The sequence below is a fragment of the Prionailurus bengalensis genome, chromosome B1, assembly GCF_016509475.1.
Source record: "Prionailurus bengalensis isolate Pbe53 chromosome B1, Fcat_Pben_1.1_paternal_pri, whole genome shotgun sequence".
In the NCBI taxonomy this organism is placed as follows: Eukaryota; Metazoa; Chordata; class Mammalia; order Carnivora; family Felidae; genus Prionailurus; species Prionailurus bengalensis.
Window position 1 is genome coordinate 188,581,065 of NC_057344.1, and position 17,500 is coordinate 188,598,564.

Here is a 17,500-nt window from a genome sequence, read left to right on the forward strand (position 1 = left end):
CTTTTTAGTGCTCATGTATTTTATGAGCGGCAAGAACAGGTTCTAATATAGGTTCCACCCCACAGTGATTGGTTGAGGTTATTCAGGGTGCCACTAGGCACCAGCCAGGTCTTTTCCACTCTGTTCCAGGTGGTACCGTGGGTACATTCTACAGCCTTTTACTCTCTTTGGCAGAAGGAGTCGAAGGAGAATAAGAAGCTGAGTGACAGAGGAGCCAGGGCTGTTGACTGCCAGTTGGAAAGGTTCTGGGTTCTGGGTCATGATGCACTGCTGGATAATTGTTTGATAATTAATCTTCTGTCCTTGGTTTCCCTGGTTTTCCTTAGAAAAGATTTGGCTGGATGTTACCTAAGTCCCCTTGTTCCTCTACCATTCCATCCATGATTTAATCTATTAAGCACAGTGCTGGCTGACCTTCTCTGGTGTCCTTTTGTATCTCTTATCTAGAGTTCTTCTGCAATGACACGTGAAATGCATTGGGGAAATTTAATCAGTGAATATTAAGAGAGTCGACTTGCCAACTACTGCAAATGTGTTATCTTAACTTTCATGTTAACCCTGGGAGGTACTTCTTACTCGTCTATTTTATCAATACAGAAATTGAGTCGTAGGGATTTGAAACAGCTTGCCCCAAATCAAGGGCTGTTAGGTGGCAGAGGTGTGATTCAGATGCCAGTCTCTCTGACTCGGGTGGCCCTCCCCCCTCACCACTGTGCTTTACTGTTCAGTGAAGACACACAGCACAATAGAAGGGGCATGGGATTTGGAAGCCAACGGGTGTGGTTGGGACATTAGGAGGATAAATGGAAGCACGTACAAATTGTCTAAATACGTTTTTTGGCACATAGCAGGCATTCAGTAGTGGAAACTATTATTATTTCGTATGTATTCATACATTATTATAAATATTAAAGATAATTTTTTTGCACACTTGCTGTACATGCTGTGATATCTTAGGTTTATTGGTGGTTAAAAATATGGTTGTTATAATGTTTGGTCTCTAGTTTGTGAGTGTGGTTAGGTAGCCTATATATAAAGTGCAACTCTTTTCTTTCTTTTCAAGTTTTTGTTTTTTTATTTATTTTGAGAGAGGAAAAGAGAGAGGATCCCAAGCAGGCTCTGCAGTGTCAGCACAGAGCCTGACACGGGGCTCGAACTCACAAACTGTGAGATCATGACCTAGCTGAAATCAGGAGTCGGACACTTAACCGACTGAGCCACACAGGTTCCCCTAAAGGGCAACTCTTTAGGATGATTATTTTATATCCATTTTACAGCTTTGGAAATTGATATCCTGAGATCAGGTGACCTCACTAATCATTTGCGTGCCCTATAAATTAGATTACTTATTCCCAAACTTTACAGACTTTCCCCTTGTATTTCTAATTTTTTTTTAATGCTTATTTAGTTTTGAGAGAGAGAGAGAGTGAGCTGGGGGAGGGCAGAGAGAGAGCGAGACAGAATCTGGAGCAGGCTCCAGGGTCTGAGCTGTTAGCACAGAGCCAGACATGGGGCTCGAACTCATGAACCACAAGATCATGATCTGAGCCGAAGTTGGACATTCAAGCAACTAAGCAAGCCAGGTGCCCCTCCACATGCATTTCTAACGCATGTGGAAGAAATTTGACAGTGAGATTGTATTTCAAGGGTCTGATAGAGAGTACAGTAGGAAGTACCCCATTCCAAAAGCTAGGAATACCCTCTCTGCCAGTTCTCAGTCTCTCCTTTATTCCAGTTCTTGTGGAATATCAGGAGATTTGCTTCCATGATGGTTACTAGGAAACATCAGGCTCCTAAAATTCTGCTATTGGTAACATTTGACTGAAGGCTTCCGTAATTTCAAGCATGAGTACTTCTGGAAATTTTGAAATGCCGTAGAAAACACTTCAAAATCTAAAGGTTGAGTCTTCCCTCTTGGATCTAAAACAAGAAAATGCTCCATCCTACACTTCCTATGTTGAAAACATTTTTACTCCCATTTTTTAAACTTACTTCACAGCTCAGTCTCATTCTTCTGACCTCAGCATCACTCGTAAAGCCTACCATTGTGATTTGTCTTGAATGTTTTGGCGTCTGTGTACCAAATTCATTTACACTATTTTTACTTCTAGTATTTGGTGCGACTCCAGATAGCTTAAGGTTTATTTTCTGCTTTTTGTTCCACTTTCCTCTGTAAATTTTGCTTTTACAGTACAGTCAGTAAAACTAATGGAAGCCAAGGAGCCACTCTTCTCCTTACAAAGAAAATCAATCTGAGTTTTCTCATTTGGCCAAGCTGGATCCAGCCTGCCGGCCCGTCCCAAGTCAGTGTAAGGTTCAGGCTGGACAGTGACTACCCTGGTTTTTGTCCTGCACAATAAGACTTGGGTTTTCATTTACCAGATTTTGGCGCTCACTGGTTCTCATTAAAATTTCTGGGCAACAATCTAAATGCATGTATTATTGACGCAGGTTTGGTGATGGCAGTCAGATCGATTCTCTTGAGATCGGAGAGCCATCTTTTTAGAAAGAAAAAATTTTTCTTGAAGATTTTCATTAATAGGATGTTACCTGTGATAATTGTTTAAAAAGGAAACATTAAAATATGGTAGTTAGACAAGAAAGCTGAATTATGTCCTTGATGCCCCAGTGACACACTTATTTTTCTTAAAATGGATTTTAAGCCTGTCTTAGCCCCAGTACATAGCCTCACCTAGAATTTGATCTTCAACTAGAGTTGCTTCACCCTCAAGTCACATGGTAAACATACCCTCCATCACCCCTCTGAGGGAAGAAACTTAATTAGTGTGACCATTACATGTGCTACAGTTACCTGCTCTTAAATGGGTACCTATTGTGTCTTAAATATTGAAACCATATAGTCCCCACAAAATTGCTAGAGATGGTTATTGATAATTTTCCCACTCTTCAAATGAGGAAAATTAATTTAGAGAGGTGACATTATTTACTTAAAAGCACACTCTTAATAGTCATAATTAAAATACAGATACCATTTTTCTTGATCACTTACCATATGCCAGGCAATGTGCAAAATGCTTTACGTAGGCTCTCTTAGTTAGTCTCCCACTACTTTCATATCTCTGTCCGTTTACCAATGAAGAAACCAATGTTTGAGATGTTATGTGACTCTGCTAAGGTATCATAGCAGGTAAGGAGTGGCTCCTGGTTTTAAAACCAGGCAGAAGTTGTTGATTCTAGACCTCACCCTCTTAACCACCAGTGTATTACCTTGCTGTCTTACTGTCACCGTATATAGTAAATACTTCTGAATTAGAACAACTCCATTCTGTCACACTAAAGCTTATTCTCTGTGTTTTGTGGCTTTCACTCTCTGGTTACCCTTGCCTTCTACATTCTTCCTTAAAACGGGCCTTCGAAACTGAACTCTAATTTATGACATTGCATCCCTGACACACACACCTTTGGTTTAAAGATACTGAAAAGCCAATTCTGTGGTGTATGAAGGGTTTTCTTGGGTATAAATTGTACGTAGTGTGTGAGCCTCCGAGATCCAAGTGTTGGTTTGTCTGTTAGGGGACATAACCCTCTGTCACATGTCTGTTAGGGTCCCCTGTTTGATTCGTGGGTAGAGGAACTGATCTTTAGAAGATACTGTCATACTGGTTTTGAATCATATTTTTGGAAGTTACTTACCAGTTATTTTTGGTACACCTTGGTGGCAGCTACTACTGGGGAATTTTTTTTTTTTCCTTTTAGCTTACATATAGTCTTCAATTTTCTTTCTAGATTGGAATAATTCTTCATTATTCCACTCTTGCTACAGTACTATGGGTGGGAGTGACGGCTCGAAATATCTACAAACAAGTCACTAGAAAGGCTAAAAGATGCCAGGATCCTGATGAACTACCACCCCCACCAAGACCAATGCTCAGGTATTTGGTATCTTTGTTCACTGTTTTGTAGTAAATGTTCATGAAACATCAGTTTAGCTGAAGCTTCATCATAACAAAACAATTCTGAGTAAGTTTTGGGGAGTACCTAATGGACTTGGAAGCCGGGCTTCCTGGGTTTGGGCACTGGCTGCACAGCCGTCCAGCTGGAAGCCCTTCGTGAGGTTGTACCCTCTCCGTGCCTTCCTCTCTCATCTACAAAGTGGAATAAATAAGTGCCGTAATGTGTGAAGCGCATCTAATTGGCTCTAAGAAAATGTTAACAGTTTTTATCTCCTTGAGGCCATGTCAGAGATTTTTAACCTACTTAAGTGTGTTTCAATTTAATGATTCCCTACAAAGGACAACATAGTTTTGGAGTTACACCTTTCTTCACAATTATAAGAAGAAAATAATGGATTATCGTGCTGGATGAGTAAAAATTGACCAATGGTGATTGAGTTTACTGAATGCTGGCTGTGTACTTGGCACGGGACCAGAGACTTAAGCTGTCCTGCCTTTGAGGGGTTTACAGTCTGTGTGAGGAGACCGTAAAGAACCAGCTGCAGGCTGTGTAAGGACATTACACAGTGGAGATATGGTCTTTTGAAAGTGCAAACAAAGGCACCATTAATTTGGGGGGATGGTGTTAGGAAGTATTGACCATTAGTGATGATCCTTCATTAGGGATTAGAGCAAAGGGGAGAGGGGACACTCCAGATACAGGATTATGTGGTGAGTGAGCTGAGGAAATTTCAAGAAATGCAGTTTGGTGGGAACCTACAGTATGTGGTGGAGAGTTGCCAGAATTCCGAGTGAAAGTTCCGTTTCAGGCCTTTGGAAGCCATGTTAAAATGTGGGCAGCCATTGAAGACTTACCTAAGGGAGTGGCCTGACTAGTTATCTTTTTAGAAGGACAGCTTTGCATTAATATAGAGTAAAAATTGGAGAGCCTGAGAGTAAGGAATTCTGCTGAGGTCATTAGGGTGGTCCCCATGAGGACTGAAACCAAAACAGCATCATGGAGACGAGAGGGTGTGTGTGTTGAAGACAGTTGAGGCAACTTCTCTAGGGTTGATGGCCAACTGGATTTAAAATGTGTGGGAGGGAGAGAATTCCAAGATGGTTACAAATTGCTCTAGTTTAGTTTGGCACATGGTGCTTCTGTCAACTGAGAAAATAATATAGGAAATGTAGAATGGGGGCGGGGCAGGTAAGCACGGGGAGGCAGGCTCACTAGTACTTTTTGTGAGAAGTGTACATTTTTGGAAACCTGGTACTCAGTAGGGAAGACATGCTAGGCATTTTACAGACAGGACAGGAGACATTTTCCATGTGTGGTGATTGAAGAGAAGGATAATGAACCAAATCCCCCAGAGAGAAGTTGGTTAAAAAATGGTCCTGGGGCCATGTTGATTTTTTTTTTTTAATTTTTTTTTTTAATTTTTTTTTTCAAACATTTATTTATTTTTGGGACAGAGAGAGACAGAGCATGAACGGGCGAGGGGCAGAGAGAGAGGGAGACACAGAATCAGAAACAGGCTCCAGGCTCTGAGTGGTCAGCACAGAGCCCGACGCGGGGCTCGAACTCACGGACTGCGAGATCGTGACCTGGCTGAAGTCGGACGCTTAACCGACTGCGCCACCCAGGCGCCCCTTAACCTTTATTTATTTTTGAGAGAGAGACAGAGTGTGAGCAGGGGAGGAGCAGAGAGAGAGGGAGGCACAGAATCGGAAGCAGGTTCCAGGCTGTGAGCTGTCAGCACAGAGCCTTATGTGGGGCTCGAACTCACAGACCGTGAGATCATGACCTGAGTTAAAGTCAGACGCTCAACCGACTGAGCCACCCAGGCGCCCCAAGGGCCATGTTGATATTTAATAAATGGGCCATAGCAAGTAAAGGGAAGAACTGAAAGAGAATGCCTGAGAACATAAAAGATTCAGGGAGTGAATGGTTCCCTGGACGATTAAGGGACAAACAGGAGTGCTTGACCAGAGTCAGGTTACAGGATGCGAGTTGGCACCTCTGTCACTTGGGTTAAAATACATTTTTTTTTCAATGTTTATTTATTTTTGGGACAGAGAGAGACAGAGCATGAACAGGGGAGGGGCAGAGAGAGAGGGAGACACAGAATCGGAAACAGGCTCCAGGCTCTGAGCCATCAGCCCAGAGCCTGACGCGGGGCTCGAGCTCCCGGACCACGAGATCGTGACCTGGCTGAAGTCGGACGCTTAACCAACTGTGCCACCCAGGCGCCCCTCTGTCACTTGGGTTAAAAGAGCTTGAGAGATGGTGTTTGATTAAGAGATTTAGGGATCCCATCCTTCAGAGCTATTCCTTCCTATTGTTAGGTTCTGGGAAAATAAATAATAACCCCAAGCGTTAAGTAAAAGTTTTGAATACAGTAAAACCTTGGTTTGCGAGCATAATTCGTTATGGAAGCATGCTTGTAATCCAAAGCATTTGTATATCAAAGTGAATTTCCCCATAAGAAATAATGGAAACTCAGATGATTTGTTCCACAACCCAAAAATAGTCATATAAAAGTGATTACATTACTGCAATATAATCCAAAATAATAAAATACAAAATATAAAGAAAAATAAAATAACCTGAACTTTCGTGACTGGTGTGAGGGAGACCAGCCAGAGGAGGGTTATTGTGTCAGACGACTTTCACTATCAGTAACGGGTGATGACTACAGTACAGTATTAATAAACTTTTGTCATGTACTGTATTTAATGTAACTGGCAATAAGGCAGCAGAGGAAGTGGTCTATATCTGCAAGCAGCCTGACTTAGAACGAAGCAAAGTATTCCTAAGTTTACTCTTGTATGGAAAAGCAAAGGCCTGTCCGTAAGTGCTTTGAAATGACAAAAAAATACACTGGGCCTGTTGTGGGTACTTTCTGATGTTCTGCAAAATCACTGATCTCTGCCAAACACAGCAGCCTGAGACCGAGCATCTGAGCATGGGAGATGATCACCCACAATCCCCCAGCAAGAGAGAGAGAACCATTGGCTCATTTGTGATCATGTGACATTCGGCATCACAAGACTACTCGTATTGCAAGACATCACTCGTTTATCAATTTAAAATTTATTAGAAATGTTTACTCGTCTTGTGGAACACTCACAGAGCAGGTTACTCACAATCCAAGGCTTTACTGCACTGCCTTTATCCAGCCAGCTCAGGAATGGGGCTGTGTCTCTAGAATTGGCAGATGCAGAGTTAAGATTCTGACTGTACCCAGCAGGATGCGGCCAGGGCACAAAGTTCCTATTTTCTCTAATCAGGGAGCTCAAAGAAGCTCTGGTCAAGAAAAGAAGTTTCTCTTGGTAGGACTCACCACCACTCTGTCTCCCTCAGTTCCTACTGCACGATCCTTTTTCTTGCTGTCCCCAGTGAGTCCATGGGAAGGAGGTCAGGAAGGGCCTGGGCACTGTGTGAGGCTGAGATGGGGCACCTTCCTTGCCTCAGTGACTAGGGATAAGCATACACAGCAGTGAGGTGGCCTGCAACACGCAGGCATAGGCAGACATTAATCAGTAGTTAATATTATTACATATTTTGTGTGAACTGTATGGCACAGTGAGACCTTGAAGTCCATTTTGTAATGGACTAACTTACTGGTTTGCCTGCTGAATTCCCGTGGAAAGATTGAAGCCCTACCTGCAGTATCTCTTCCTGTCCACAGGGTGGCAGAAGCTGATCAGCTTTCCTCAAGTGGAAACGTGGTAGCCTACTCTAAAAAAGCTATCCAAACAAAAATTTAAAAATTTTTTAAAAATTTTGTTAAAGCAACCTCCAAAAGTTAACCTCCAGTTTATTATTGGGATAGGAATAATAATTAATCATTGAGGAAGGACTATTGCAGTACCGAGATACTGGGATGTGTGCACCTTAATCAATGGGAATGATGAGCTGACATTCACGTTGTCCCTCCTTCCAGATTCTACCTGATCGGCGGTGGCATACCCATCATAGTTTGTGGTATAACAGCGGCCGCGAACATCAAGAATTACGGCAGTCGGCCACATGCACCCTAGTGAGTGTTTTGTGTTCTCTGCGTACCTGACCCCAGTTGCTTCTCTTTTAATGCTTTCCCAGGCCCTGACTCTGTTGTAGTTCCTGGAACAGTTGGTTGCCATGCAGCATCTGAACTGGTTTCCCATTTTCTTTCCTAGTTGCTGGATGGCGTGGGAACCCTCCTTGGGAGCCTTCTACGGGCCTGCCAGCTTCATCACGTTTGTGAACTGTATGTACTTCCTGAGCATATTTATTCAGTTGAAAAGACACCCTGAGCGCAAATATGAGCTGAAGGAGCCCACGGAGGAGCAGCAGAGGCTGGCGGCCAATGAAAATGGCGAAGTCAACCATCAGGATTCCCTGTCTCTGTCTCTGATTTCGACGTCAGCGTTGGAAAATGAGCACACTTTTCATTCTCAACTTTTGGGGGCCAGTCTTACCTTGCTCTTATATGTCGCCCTGTGGATGTTTGGGGCCTTGGCTGTTTCCTTGTATTACCCTTTGGACTTGGTGTTCAGCTTCTTTTTTGGAGCCACGTGTTTGAGTCTCAGCGCATTCATCGTGGTTCACCACTGCGTCAATAGGGAGGATGTTAGACTTGCGTGGATCATGACCTGCTGCCCCGGCCGGAGCTCGTACTCCGTGCAGGTTAATGTACAGCCCCCCAGCTCCAGTGGCGCGAACGGAGAGGCGCCTAAGTGCACCAACAGTAGTGCAGAATCTTCATGCACAAACAAGAGTACATCGAGCTTCAAAAATTCTTCCCAGGGCTGCAAGTTAACCAACTTGCAGGCTGCGGCGGCTCAGTGCCATACCAATTCCCTGCCTTTGAACTCCACGCCTCAGCTTGATAATAGTCTGACGGAACATTCAATGGACAATGATATCAAAATGCATGTGGCACCTTTAGAAGTTCAGTGTCGAACAAATGTGCATCCAAGCCGCCATCATAAAAACAGAAGTAAAGGACACCGGGCAAGCAGACTCACCGTCCTAAGAGAGTATGCCTATGACGTCCCAACCAGCGTGGAAGGCAGCGTGCAGAATGGCTTACCTAAAAGCCGGCCGGGCAACAATGAAGGACACTCGAGGAGTCGAAGGGCTTATTTAGCCTACAGAGAGAGACAGTACAACCCGCCCCAACCCGATAGCAGCGACGGCTGTAGCACGCTTCCCAAGAGCAGCAGAAATTTTGAAAAGCCTATTTCAAATAGTAGTAAAAAAGATGCCTTAAGGAAGCCAATTGTAGTTGAGCTTGAAAGTCAGCAGAAGTCTTATGGACTCAACTTGGCCATCCAGAATGGACCAATCAAAAGCAGTGGGCAGGAGGGCCCCTTGCTGGGTACAGATAGCACCGGCAACGTCAGGACTGGGCTATGGAAACACGAGACTACTGTGTAGGGTAGCGGCGGTGGGCTTCCTGGGCACAAATCCCTACAGACCGTGTTGTCCACATTCCTTGAAGCCAGGACTATGTAAAAACAGACTGTTTGCAGCCACCTTAGGGATTCAAAACAATTTTGAATAAACTTTGAAGTTTGGGGTCTTACGTTATATCCCCCGATTGTTGCTTTTTTTATGAATTAAAAAGAAAAACCCTCTAAAGCATCGTTTTCATTGTCAAAGCACCAGCAGGACTTTGAGCATCTGAAATGTAATTTCTTGGAATCTGTGTATCTACTTAACATTTCAGGCTTGTATTTAATATAATAAATAGGTGTTTGTCATTGTTTCAGTCTCACATTTTTTTTTTTTTACTGTTTGTTTTTGAGAGAGAGAGAGAGAGAGAGAGAGAGAGAGAGCACGTGTGCGCACAAGTGGGGGAGGGGCAGAAAGGGAGGGAGACACAGAATCCGAAGCAGGCTCCAGGCTCTGAGCAGTCAGCACAGAGCCCGACTTGGGCTCAAACTCCTAGACCGTGAGATCATGACCTGAGCTGAAGTCAGATGCTTAACCAACTGAGCCACCCATGTGCCCCATACATTTTTGTATTTTATAATAGAAGCATGTAGTTCTATTTTAATTGTGTTTATACATGGGGATATTTTAATGAGAATTCTATGTAAATCAATTAGCAGACTCTTACATAATTAACTCCACTGATTATGACATATAAATCAAAGCTTGTTTGGATTGATGTATTTTATAAATACAGTTTTAAATGCTACAAGTTTGTAAAAAGATCTCACGGAATTTTTTTTTTTTTTTGAAATGGAAATGCCTCAAAAGCTCTCTCTAAATTGAATTACTTTGCCTTATCACTTTGGTCCTCTTAATATTGTTTTGTCACTTTTGTGGCTTTTCAGTGATTTATATTTGGGTTTAATTTTCTTAATCATTCCTTCCCCCCCACCCCCCAGCACATACATTATCCTTGAATGTAAATGAAGTACAACCATATAAGTCAGGTTCACATTCACTTACTCTGAGTTCTTCCCTATTGGCTGTTCTGTTGGCTGTTACTTTGTTCTCAGATAAAGTTCCTCAGGTACTGATCTTTAAATTACATTCTGAGGGCAAAAGCTGCTCTGATCCAAATGTCCCCCTTGGTCATTGATGCACTGTGGTCCTTAACCATCTCTGGTCCTTAGTCTCAATGGAGTCCATTCCTGGAACTCTTTTTTTTTTTTTTTTTAAGTTATTTAATGTGTTGCATTATTTTAAAGAATGTTAATTTCAGCATAGTTCATGTGCGGTGTTGTATTAGTTTACATTAGTATACGTTACTCAGTGCTCATAATGATAAGTGTGTTCTTACTCCCCTTCACCTACTTTAACCATCCCCCCACCAACCTCCCCTCTGGTAACCATAGTCATTTCTCTGACTATTTCACTTAGCATTATACTCTGTAGCTCTTTCCATGTTGTTGCAAATGGCAAGATCTCATTCTGTTTCATGGCTAACTAGTATCAAATTATACGTGTATAATATAATCACAGAGCCCAACGCAGGGCTTGAACTCAAATGCCGTGAGATCATAACCTGAGCTGTGTGTATATAATGTGATATATATACATGTACACACATTCCTACCACATCTTCTTTATCCATTCACCTATTAACGGACACCTGGGCTGCTTCCATAATCTGGCTATTGTAAATAATGCTCTAATAAACATAGAGGCATATATAGCTTTTTGAATTCGTGTATTCATATTCTTTGGGTGAATACCTCCGTGGTAGAATTACTGGATCATATGATCATCCTATTTTTAATTTTTTGAGGAACCTCCATACTGTTTTCTACAGTGGCTGCACCAGTTTGCCTTCCTACCAACAATCCACAAGTGTTCCTTTTTCTACATCCTTGCCGATACTGATTGTTTCTTGTGTTTCTGATTTTAGCCATTCTGACAGATGTGAGGTGATACCTCATTGTGGTTTTGATCTGCATTTCCCTGATAAGTGATGTTGAGCATCTTTTCACATCTCTGGATGTCTTCTTTGGAGAAATGTCTATTCATGTCTTCTGTCCATTTTTTAATTGGAGGTTTTTTGTTTTTTTGGGTTTTATTTGGTGTTGAGTTGTATCTGTTCTTTATATATTTTGGATACTACCCTTTATTTGATTTATCATTTGCAAATATCTCCTATTCAGTGGGTTGTCTTTTAGTTTTGTTGATTTTTTTCCTTTGCTGTGCTCTTTCTTTCTTTCTTTCTTTCTTTCTTTCTTTCTTTCTTTCTTTTTTTCTTTCAAGAGAAGGTGTGATGGAGCAGTGACAGGGGCAGAGGGAGAGAGAGAAAGGCCATCTTAGGTAAGCTCCATGCCCAGTGCAGAGCCTGATTGCAGGGCTTGATCTCACAACTCTGAGATCATGACGCAAGCTGAATTCAAGAGTCACTTAACCCACTGAGCCACCCAGGCACCCCTGTGTGGGAGCTTTTTATTTTGATGTAGTCTCTGTAGTTTATTTTTGCTTTTGTTTTTCTTGCCTCAGGAGAGATACCTAGAAAAATGTTGCTGTGGCCGATGTCAGAGAAATTACTGCCTCTGCTTCTAGGATTTTTAAGGTTTCAGGTCCTACATTTAGGTTTTTAATCAATTTTGAGTTTATTTTTGAGTATAGTGTAAGAAAGTGGTCCAGTTTCATTCTTATGCATGTGGCTGTCCAGTTTTCTGAACACCATTTATTGAAGAAACTTCTTTTTCCCATTGTATATTCTTGCCTCCTTTGTGGAAGATGAATCAGCCATATAATTGTGGGTTTATTTCTGGCCTCTCTATTCTCTTCTATTGATGCTTATTTCTCAACGTTTATTTATTTTTGGGACAGAAACAGAGCATGAACGGGAGAGGGGCAGAGAGAGAGGGAGACACAGAATCGGAAACAGGCTCCAGGCTCTGAGCCATCAGCCCAGAGCCTGACGCAGGGCTCGAACTCATGGACCGCGAGATCGTGACCTGGCTGAAGTCGGACGCTTAACCGACTGCGCCACCCAGGCGCCCCATTTATTTCTGTTTTTATGCCAGGGTCATACTGTTTTGATTACTACAGCTTTGTGGTGTATCTTCAAATCTGGGACTGTGATACCTCCAGTTTTGTTCTTCCTTTCCTGGATTGCTTTGGCTATTTGGGATCTTTTGTGGTTCCATACAAATTTTAGGATTATTTCTTCTAGTTCTGTGAAAAATGCTGTTGTTACTTCGATAAGGGTTGCATTAAATCTACAGCTTGCTCTGGGTAGTGTGAAAATTTTAACTCTATTCTTTCAGTCCATGAGCATGGAATATCTTTCCATTTGTGTTATCTTCAAGTTTCCTTTGTCAGTGTTTTATAGTTTTCAGACTAGATCTTTCACCTCCTTACTTAAGTATATGCCTAGGTATTTTATTATTTTTGATGCAATTATAAGTGGGATTGTTTTCTTAATTTCTCTTTCTGCTACTTCACTTTTAGTGTATAGAAATGCAGTGTATAAGTTAATTTTGTGTCCTGTGACCTTACTGAATTCATGTGTCAGTTCTGGTAGTTTTTTGGTGGAATCTTTCAGATTTTCTGTATATAGTATCATGGCATCTGCAAATAGTGAAAGGTTTATTCTTCCTTACCAATTTGGAAGGCTATTATTTCTTTCTGTTGTCTGATTGCTGTGCCTAGGACTTCCAGTACTATGTCGAATAAAAGTGGTGAGAGTGGACATCCTTGTCTTCTTCCTGACTTTAGGGGAAAAGCTCTCCATTTTTACCCACTGAGTATGATGTTTGTTTTTCATATATGGCCTTTGTTATGTTGAGGTGTGTTTCCTGTAAACCTACTTGGTTTTGAGGGTTTTTATCCTGAATTGATGTTATGCTATCCATTGTAATGATCATGTTTTTTTTATCCTTTCTCTTGTTGATGTGATGTAGCATGTTGATTGATTTGCAAATATTTAACCATGCTTACATCTCAGGAATGAATCCCACTTGATCATGGAAGATGATTTCTTTCATGTATTCTTCAATTTGGTTTGCTTTGTTGAGGCTTTTTGCATCTTTGCTCATCAGAGATAGTGATCCATAGTTCTCTTTTTATGTAGTGTCTTTATCTGGTTTTGGTAGGGTGATACTGGCCTCATAGAATGAGTTGGAAGCTTTCCCTTCTCTTCTATGTTTGGAAAAGTTTGAGCAGAATAGCTATTAACTCTTCTTTAAATGTTTGTTAGAATTTACTTGTGAAACTGGTCCTGGACTTTTCTTCGTTGGGAGTTTTTTGATTACTGATTCAATATCATTGCTGGTAATTGGTCTGTTCAAATTTTGTATTTCTTCTTGGTTTAGTTTTGGTAGATTATATTTCCAGGAATTTATCCATTTCTTCTAGGTTGTCTAATTTGTTGGCATATAATTTTTCATAATATTCTCTTATAATTATATTTCTATGGTGCTGTTTATTATTTGTCCTCTTTCATTTCTGATTTTGTTCATTTGAATCCTTTTCTGTTTTTATGATTCTGGCTAAAGGTGTATCAATTTTGTTGATCTTTTCAAAGTACCAGCTTGTTTCATTGCCCTATTGTTTTGTTTTTTAGATATTATATATATTTGTCTAATATCTAAATAATATACTTGTCTTATTTTTAGTTTATTTCTGCTCTAATATTTATTATTTCCTTCCTTCTACTGGTTTGGGTTTTTGTTTGTTCTTTCCTAGCTCCTTTAGGTGTAAGGTTAGGTTGTTTGAGGTTTTTCTTCTTGATGTAGGCCTGTAAACTTTTCTCTGTTGCTATAAACTTCTCTCTTAGAACAGCTTTTGCTGATCCCAAGGATTTGGGGCTGTTATAGTTTCATTTTAACTTGTGTCCACGTATGTTTTGGTTTCTTTTTGATTTCTCAGTTGGCCCATTCATTGTTTAGTAGTGTGTTATTTAACCTCCATATATATGTGTCCTTTCTAGATTTTTCCGTGTGGTTAATTTTTAGTTTCTTAGCGTTGTGGTCAGAAAAGATGCATGGTATGACTTGCATTCTTTTTGAATTTGTTGAGACTTGTTTGGGTTCCTAATATGTGATCCATTCTGGAGACTGTCTCATGTGCACTTGAAAAAAATGTGTATTCTGTTGTTTTCGGATGGAATGTTCTGAATATATCTGTTAGATCCATCTGGTCCAGTGTGTCACTCAGAACCATTGTTTCCTTGTTGGTTTTCTGTTCGGATGATCTGTCCATTGATGTGAGTGTGGTGGTAAAGTCGCCTACTATTACTGTATTGCCATCTATTACTTTATGTCTGTAATAGCTGCTTCTTGTATTTGGGTGCTCCGTGTAGGGTACATAAATATTTACAATTGATATATCCAATCGTAAATTGGATTTGTCCCCTTATAATACGGTGCTCTTCTTTGTCTCATTACTTTTTTTAAAAATTTTTAAAAATGTTTTTATTTATTTTTGAGACAGAGAGACACAGAGCATGAGCAGGGGAGGGGCAGAGAGAGAGGGAGACACAGAATGTGTGAAGCAGGCTCCAGGCTCTGAGCTGTCAGCACAGAGCCCGACGCGGGGCTCGAACTCACAGACAGCGAGATCGTGACCTGAGCTGAAGCCGGACGCTTAACTGACTGAGCCACCCAGGCACCCCTCGTTACTTTGTTTTAAAGTCAGTTTTGTCTCATATAAGTATGGCTACCCTGGCTTTCTTTTCACATGCGGTTACATGATAAATGTTTCTCCATCTCTTTACTTTCAGTCTGCAGGTGTCTTTAGGTCTGACCTGTCTCTTGTAGGCAGCATATAGATGGACTTATTATTATTATTATTTTTTTTTATCCATCCCTTCACCTTAGGTCTTTTGATCGGAGCATTTAGTCCATTTACATTCAAAATAATTATTGATAGGTATGTGCTTACTGCCATTTCGTTATTTGTTTTATGGTTGCTTTTGTAGTTTTCTCTGTTCCTTTGTTGTCTTGCACTCTTCTGTCATGGTTTGCTGGCTTTATTAGTGATTGACTTGGATTCCTTTCTCTCTTTGTCTCCTGTTGTTTAGTTTGTTGTTATTTTGTTGCTCTTATTACTAGTTTTTGATTCGTGATTACCATTAGGTTTGTATATAATATGCATGTAGCAGTCTATATTAAGTTGATTGCTTAAGTTTGAACCCATTTTTTTCTAACTTCTCTCCCCTCCCACATTTTAGGTATTTGATGTCTTACTTTACATCCTTTTATTTTGTGAATCCCTTGACTTACTTTTGTAGATATACTTATTTTTACTGCTTTTGTGCACCCTATTCTTACTATTACTTATGGTCTTTCCATTTCACACGAAGAGTCTCCCTTAACATTTCTTATAGAGCTGGGTTAGTGGTGATGAATTCCTTTAACTTTTGTTTGGGAAACTTGATCTCCTCCTATTCTGAATGATAACCTTACTGGGTACAGTATTCTTGGCTGTAGTTTTTTTTTTTACTTTCAGCACTTTGAGTATATCATGCTACTACTCCCTTCTGGCCTGTAAAATTTCTGCTGAAAAATCAGCTGATAGCTTTATGGGGTTTCCCTTGTATGTAACTGCTTTCTTTTCTCTGGCTGCTTTAAAATTTTTCTCTTTATCACTACTTTTGGCCATTTTATTTTATTTATTTATTTTTAAATGGTTATTAGATAGAGCAAGGAAAAGAAAGAGAGAGGGAGAGACAAAGAGGAAGAGAGAAAATCCTAGTCAGGGATTGTGGTGAGTGGTCAGCACAGAGCCTGATGCAAGGCTTGATCTCCTGAGCTGTAAGTAAGATTACAACCTGAACCAAGATCAAGAATTGGACCCTCAACCAACTGAGCCACCCAGGCATCCCTACTTTGGGTCATTTTAATTACTATGTGTCTTGGTGTGGACCTTCATTTTTTGGGTGCTCTCTGTGCCTCCTGGATCTGGATTTCTGTTTTATTCCCCAGATTCAGGAAGTTTTCAGATACTAGTCCTTCAAATACATTTTCTGCCCTCTTTACTCCTTCTGAAATACCTATAGTGCAAATGTCATTATTATTGATGGTGTCACTGAGTTTCCTAAGTCTATTTTCATTTTTTGTTACTTTTTCTGTTTTCTGTTCATCTTATTTGCTTTCCATTATTCTTTCCACCAGGCTATTAGTCTGTTCTGCTTCTTCTAGTCTACATTAATTTCCTCTAGTGTATTATTAATTTGAGCTACTGAGTTCTTCATCTCTGATTGGTTCTTTATGTTTTCTCTCTTTGTCAAGGGTGTCACTGAGGTCCTCCACTCTTAAGTCTAGTGAGTATCTTTATGACCCTTACTTTAAATTCTCTGTTAAGCATATTACTTCCTCCATTTCATTTAGCTCTCTTGCTGTGATTTTGTCCCTTTTTTTTTTCATTTGGGACATATTCCTCTGTCTCCTTGTTTTGTCCAATTCAATTCTGTCTGTTTCTATGTGTTAGGAAAGTCAGCTTTGTCTTCTGCTCTTGAAAGTAGTGGCTTTATGGAGAAGAGGGCCTATAGTGTCCTGCAGTGCAGTCTCCAGAACCTGGCACTTCAATGGTGTCTCCTGTTTGTGTTGCATGCGCACACAATGTTGTGGCTGAGCCACTTTTTCCTTCAGTCATCTGCGATGGTTCTCTTTGCCTGTTGTGGGCAGGTTTTGGTCCCTGTATTGTTAGTGGGCCAGTGTGGTGCAACCTTGGGCTTAAGTTGGACCAAGTATTTGCCAGAGATGCAATAGCACTGAATTGCTGGGTGCTTTCTCGGTCTTATCTCCTGAGAAGTTCTCCTTGTTGAATAGGGCCCACAGTTCAACAGAACAGGTCCAAATGTCTGCCTTCACCTCTGGGGCTGTATTCAGACTAGTGTGTGGTTATCTTCTCTCCCTTGGGTGGGAGTCACTTTGGAGTGGTGCTGGCCCCTTTCAGAGCTGCTTGCCCATTGGCAGGCTTGTGGCATGGCTTTGGATGAACTCCAGACAAGAGTGAAGTGGAGGGGATTGATCTGCAGAAGAACATGGTGGTGGGGCACATGGTGCCCATTAGGTCTGCCCTGGTCTCCTGTGAGAAAGGATCGAGGCAGGTCAGGTGGGGGGAGTGGATCTGCAGAAGTACAAGGTGAGGGGTGGGGTGGAGCAGAGGGTGGGCTTTGTGCTGATAG

The 17,500-nt window shown here is 41.1% G+C and overlaps 1 protein-coding gene across 1 annotated transcript in view; it reads left to right on the plus strand.

The window, feature by feature from the left end:
* The window catches only part of ADGRA3 (adhesion G protein-coupled receptor A3), a 136,309-nt gene extending 126,659 nt beyond the window's left edge, over positions 1-9,650 (plus strand). Inside the window, exons 17-19 of the mRNA XM_043572874.1 lie at positions 3,748-3,893; positions 7,844-7,939; positions 8,079-9,650. Coding sequence (XP_043428809.1) covers positions 3,748-3,893; positions 7,844-7,939; positions 8,079-9,321 — 1,485 coding nt within the window. The 3' untranslated portion in view covers positions 9,322-9,650. The remainder of the gene's footprint in view (positions 1-3,747; positions 3,894-7,843; positions 7,940-8,078) is intronic.
* Positions 9,651-17,500: the final 7,850 nt, after the last annotated feature.